Source organism: Bufo gargarizans, chromosome 2 (assembly GCF_014858855.1).
Source record: "Bufo gargarizans isolate SCDJY-AF-19 chromosome 2, ASM1485885v1, whole genome shotgun sequence".
Lineage (NCBI taxonomy): Eukaryota > Metazoa > Chordata > Amphibia > Anura > Bufonidae > Bufo > Bufo gargarizans.
This window is the reverse complement of record NC_058081.1, coordinates 17,630,818-17,636,813: the sequence shown is the minus strand read 5'-3', so window position 1 is coordinate 17,636,813 and position 5,996 is coordinate 17,630,818. Positions and strand designations below refer to the sequence as shown.

General features: G+C 42.9%; 1 protein-coding gene across 1 annotated transcript; it reads right to left on the bottom strand.

Moving 5' to 3' along the window:
- Positions 1-547: 547 nt before the first annotated feature.
- Positions 548-5,406, bottom strand: LOC122925485 (oocyte zinc finger protein XlCOF8.4-like). Its single transcript, XM_044276841.1, has 8 exons — positions 5,383-5,406; positions 5,176-5,299; positions 4,973-5,064; positions 4,815-4,893; positions 4,658-4,717; positions 4,136-4,207; positions 2,366-2,857; positions 548-573 (listed from the first exon to the last, which is right to left on the bottom strand). The coding sequence occupies exons 1-8, from the start codon at positions 5,404-5,406 to the stop codon at positions 548-550; spliced, it is 969 nt and encodes a 322-aa protein (XP_044132776.1).
- Positions 5,407-5,996: the final 590 nt, after the last annotated feature.

Here is a 5,996-nt window from a genome sequence, read left to right as displayed (position 1 = left end):
GATCATTACACATGGCCTCAACATATCTACCTGACCAGGTGATCATCACACATGGGCTCAAGATCAGTTCCTGATTCTTCCAGGAACTGATCCTCTGCTTTTCATTTTCAAAATTCTCCCTGACTGATCAGCATATAGGCGGATAGGGGTGTGTATAACTACCAGGCCAGCACTGACTGACAGATGGGCCCTGCTGTAACGGCAACATGACAGGCCATGAGGGGCACTCTGGCCTGTCACATCCAAGGTCACAGCACCTGTGACCTTGGATGAGACTGTTAGGAGGAACTCCACTTCCACACTTTCCTAAAGCATTAGACTAGTGAGGAGTAAAGCGACCCCCCAAATATGTCCGTACACAGCGCCGCCAGCATCCATCCAGTAAGGCTGAAGGAACGGTTACAGATGCACAGCACTCCAATGAAGATGTTGCTTTCTAGCATAAGATAGGTAAACCTCTAGCACAGTGGCCTTCAATGGTCACACAGCCGAGCGGTACTTAGAGGGTGTGGGTACGTTTAGAGAAGCAAGGAACAGCTTATTAAATTTAAGATTTAATATACCGGTACGGTGCTAAAAGTTACAAAAACATGACAAAAAGGGACATACTGATAATCAAACAGTACAGAAATAGAATGAGGATGAAATAATGGATGGCATACCAGTTAGATCGGTGAGGGATCTACACTGGGATAATAGTGAAAAACATCTTGTAGGTGTCCCTGAGTAGGATAATGGAACCACCAAGGTTTACACAACGATTTTACCAACCCAGGCATACCAAACACAAATAGTCATCTGACTGTCTTTGTAAATTAGAATACCTTATATGAGAAATCTCCGACACTAGTGATTCATGGTTCAGCCATGGAGGTAAGGTGTTGATTGCATTTACATTACTGATGTTATTAGGTGTAATTATACTGCATCAGGAGAGGTGTTAGAACAGCATTGTAAGTGGCAGTGTATATTGCCGGAGATTTCTTGTACAAGCCATTCTATATGAGAAAGGAATTCACATGACCAGTGAAAAGTCTTCGAGAAAAAACGTACATGTCCAGTTGCTCTGATTTATTACTACTGATATATCATGACCTAGATGAATGAAGACCTCCACAGACCGCCAAGGAAGATATGAGATGTATAACTGGCTGTGCATGATCTCTATGAGAGAGTAGGCAATAAAAGCTCCATTGGAAGAGACCAATAGACAGTAAGGCCTCATTCACACTTTTGTATTTCGGTCGGTATCTTGTATCAGTATCTGTAAGCCGTAACAGGGAACGGCATAAAACAGAGAAAGGTATAATGGAAAGTCTTCCATGGTCGGGAGCTACTCCTATTTATATCCTACAAATACTGGTGTAAGATACTGACCAGAATACACAAGTGTGAATGAGGCAAAGAGAAGGAAATGGAAGGAAATAGAAGATCTGTTTTTTTTTTACAAATTATTGTCAACGCAATTTGTTATTTCCCCATCACCTTTATCTTGATATATTGTATTAATGAAGAGCAAATACCCATTCCATATGTCCACATAGGTTACATAAAAGTCTACAGGAGGTGTCCTTCCGTTTCTCACTGTGTCCCTCTGGATTCTCTTGCAGTGCTGGCGGAGGTATGAATACGGTTTCGTTTCTTCTATGTGTGAATTCTCTGATGAGTTTCAAATTCTGATTTTCTTTTTCACATGAAGAAAATCAAAATGGCGTCTCTCCTGTGTGAACTTTCTCATGTGCAACAAGACTACACTTTTGTGTAAAACAGTCACCACATTTGGAGCATATAAATGTTTTTTCTTCTGTGTGAATTTTTTGATGAACTTTGAGGTTCTCTTCAGTAGTAAAACGTATCCCACATTCAGTACATGAATACGGTTTCTCTCCTTTGTGAATTCTCTGATGTGAAACAACATGTGCTTCTCTGATAAAACACTTTCCACATTCTGAACATGAATACGGTTTCTCTCCTGTGTGACTTCCCTGATGAATCTTGAGGTTTTCTTTAGTGATAAAACATTTGCCACATTCTGAACATAAAAATGGCTTCTCCCCTGTGTGATATTTCTCATGAGAAAGAAGATATGACTTTTGTGTAAAACCTTTCCCACACTCTGAACATACATATAGCTTATCTCCTGTGTGAGATTTATGATGTTCAGAAGGTTCTGATTTATTTCTAAAACAATTTCCACCTTCGGAAAGTGAAACTGGTTTCTCCCTTGTGTGAATTCTCTGATGTGTAACAAGATATATCTTTTGTGTAAAACATTTGCCGCATTCTGAACATGAATATGGTCTCTCTTTTGTGTGACTTCTCTGATGTCTAACAAAATTTGGTTCATCTGTAAAACATATCTTACATTCTGAACATGAATACGACTTCTCTCCTGTGTGAACTGTCTGATGTTTAGCAAGTATTGACTTTTTTGGAAAACATTCTCCGCATTCTGAACATGGAAATATTTTCTCCGTGTGAATTCTCTGATGTCTAACAAGTATTGACTTTTTTGTAAAACATTTTCTGCATTCTGAACATGAATATGACGTCTCTACTGCGTGAATTCTTTTGTGTCCATTTAGAGCTGAGATGTTTTTGAACTTTTTTCCACATTCCTCACACTGAAAACTTGTAACCTCTTTGGGCCCGGTACTTGTGATAACAATCTGTGATTGGTCAGGGGAAGGTTCTTTATGATTAGGAGCATTATATGACAGATCTGGTCTGTGAAGTCCTGGATGGACATTATAAGTAATGAGGTTTTCTCCTGAAGAGCCATGCCCGATATCTTCATCTTCTCCTTTATAATTTAGTGATAAGATGAAGTTTCCCTCCGAGTTCTTACTGGGATTTTCTGTTAGGATTAAAAAGAGATTTTGTGTTTTATTTCCAAACAGTAAAGAAGACAATTCTAGAAGCTTCCTATCAGGCTGTGTGCAGTTTTTGATGTAGTTTTTATGTCAAAAGGAAGGAGAAGTACAAGTCCTTCCTTTATATTTACCATTTATATGAATCCTTTCTTGGCTTTGGCACAAAATACTGAATCAAAAACTGAACTAAAAGAAACTCATTTCAACCCAGACCTGAAAACATTCAGAAATCTGAGAATCGGACCCTTCTCTGACAATCAGGCCTGTCCTCTGCCCGCACAGTTGGTCCTTAGATATCAAGTGGGGATGATTTTATTACAATAACCTAAACTCTTCGTGAACGGCCTAGTTTAGACCTTACAGGGGTTGTCCACTCCTTTATAATTTATAGCCTATCCTCAGGCTGGGCCTCCAGTATCTGATTGTCAGGGGTCCCACACACCTCTGATTAGGTCCATCCATTGTGCTTTGGACACAGCTGGTTCTTGTAGTGCTGCTACTATTGAGATGAATGGAAGCAGCACTGCAGTAACCGGCTTCGTCCACAGACTGAGCAGTGTAGTTCCAGCGCTGACTTCCTGCACCGGAGCTACTGCAGAACAGCTGACCAGCAGGGGACAAGGTGTTGGAGCCCCACCAATCAGATAGTGAAGGTCTATCCTGAGGACAGGTCATCACTTGTAAAGGAATAGACAATCCCCTTATTTGTTGTAATGTTTTTTAGGTTTATTTTATTAATTTTTCAGAAAATAGCAATAGATAAAAAGTGTCAATCCATGAAAGTAATACAATTCATATACGTCTATAAACATTCTCAAAGCACAAGTCACTGAAATGTAATGCCATTCTGTCATACAAACCAGTCGGACTAAGTGAGATGACTAGCAAAAGGTCTTCAAGAAAAAAATAGAACAAGTCCAGTTCTTCTGACTTATCACTACTGATATACCATGACCAAGATGAATGAGAACCTTCACAGAAAGCTCCGTAAGGGTTGTGGCTGTACCAGGTTACTACAGCACAGCTGCCCCTAACTTTATTGTCAGCTGAGCTGCAGTAACCCAGTAGGGCCACTGCACTTTGAACGGCGCTGTGTTTCCTATTTCATTAAAGGTGCTAGATCCTTCAAGGAACAGCTGACTGTGAAGGAGTGGCAATCAGACCTTTACCGATCAGATAATAATGCCATATGCTGAGGATAACCCATCAATATCAAGAGCCTGGAAAACCCCTTAAGGTGGTTAAACTGAGTTTCCTCAGACCCTGGCCATCACTGCAGCCGTTCATCGCAGCCGGCGTGCCTCCAAAACCTGATGCTAAGCCGAGTGTCCAGCCTGGAGCATGAGAGGATGGAGAGAAGAGCTGGGAGAAGATTTCTCCTGCACTGTACATAACACAGGGGTCACTGCCCGGAGTGCTACTTTACTGCAGCTGTAAGGTGGAGTCTCACCTGAAGAAACCTCCCAATTCCCTTCCTCCATTCATTATTCCATACCTGTGTTCACATGGACTGGAATGTCCTCCTCCACCTCACTCTTACACGGGGGATCGCCCATCATCCGCTCTTCTTTATCCTCCACTTTAATATCAGTCACATCTTCCCCCTGATTTGTCATCTGTAACAATTCAGGACAATACAGCAGACAGGTGGGAAATCTAACAGATCCACATAAGAGACCCCCACAATCTATGACCCCTCTATGACTGCAGGACCCCCCTATATAGATGTGTATAGGGCTCAGCTCCATCTACCTGATGGTTCTCTGGGAGCTTCTCCTCTGGACAGTCCTGGGAATACAGAGGACGGGGACATCTCTCGGGGGGATTTCCTTCTATGAGTCCATCTGTAGAAAACACACAGCGGCAGGCGAGATTATTACATGTGATGATGAGATGATGGGAGTAGTATCCAGGTGACCCATAGCAGCCCCCCCTCCTTACACTGCTGAACGCCCCATAAATCCATCTCATCTTCTTCTTCATTTTTAAACTCAGCCTTAATATCCATCAGATTTTCATCCTAAAGAAGAAAAATGTAAAATTATCTTTGGTTCAATCCCTTTCTGGTCAGATTCTGGTGAGACATCAGCTCCATCTACCTGATGGTTCTCTGGGAGCGTCTCCTCTGGACAGTCCTGGGAATACAGAGGATGGGGACATCTCTCAGGGGGATTTCTTTCTACGAGCCCATCTATATGAAACACATTGTGAAAGGATAGATTGATTACATGTGATGAGGAGATGATGGGAGTAGTATCTATGTGATCTTTACACTTTTCTAATCAGGACGATCTCCTCTTACCTGGTGATGTCAGAGGCCAGGGAGCCTCCATCATGGCCTCCTTGTACAAATCCTTGTGTCCTTCTATATACTCCCACTCCTCCATGGAGAAATAGACCGCCACATCCTGACACCTTACAGGAACCTGATAACACAATGACACCGTCATCACCCAGACCCCTCCAGTGCTGTTACTGGAGAATTTCCCAGCATTCGCAGCAGTGTCACCTCTCCAGTTAGCAGCTCCATCATCTTGTGAGTGACTTCTAGGATCTTCTGCTCATGTATCAGGGGGGGAGGCTCTGTGATGATGGTCCTGCTCCACCCTCCTGACTCATGGATGATGGGAGTCCCCCCCGATGTCTTCTTCACTATGGTGTAATCCTGTGGATGGAGAGAGACACTTAGGGAAAGAAATTCCTTCCTGACTCCAGATGTACTCTCAGAATCCCTCCCTGGATCATGGCCCCATCTCCAGTAATCTAGTCACTAGAAGCTGGATTATTATTACCCTCCAGGCCCCTTCTGGACTCTTCTAGAGAATCCCCCGTGACTCCTTCCTCTGGCAGAGAGCTCTATAGTCTCACTGCTCTTACAGTAAAGACTCCTCTTCTATGTTGGTGGAGAAACCTTCTTTCCTCTTAACGTAGTGGAGGCCTCCTTGTTATAGTCCAGTATCATCTAGATGTCAGACTAGTGGTAGAAATCCTCCCTCCAGGCCACACTCCGGCCATCTCCTCCTCTGCTTCCTCTCCTCCTGGGTACAACGTGCCTACTTACCTTCTCATGGCTCCTACAACATGACTATTGGTCTCCATGATACATCACTGACCATACTGGTG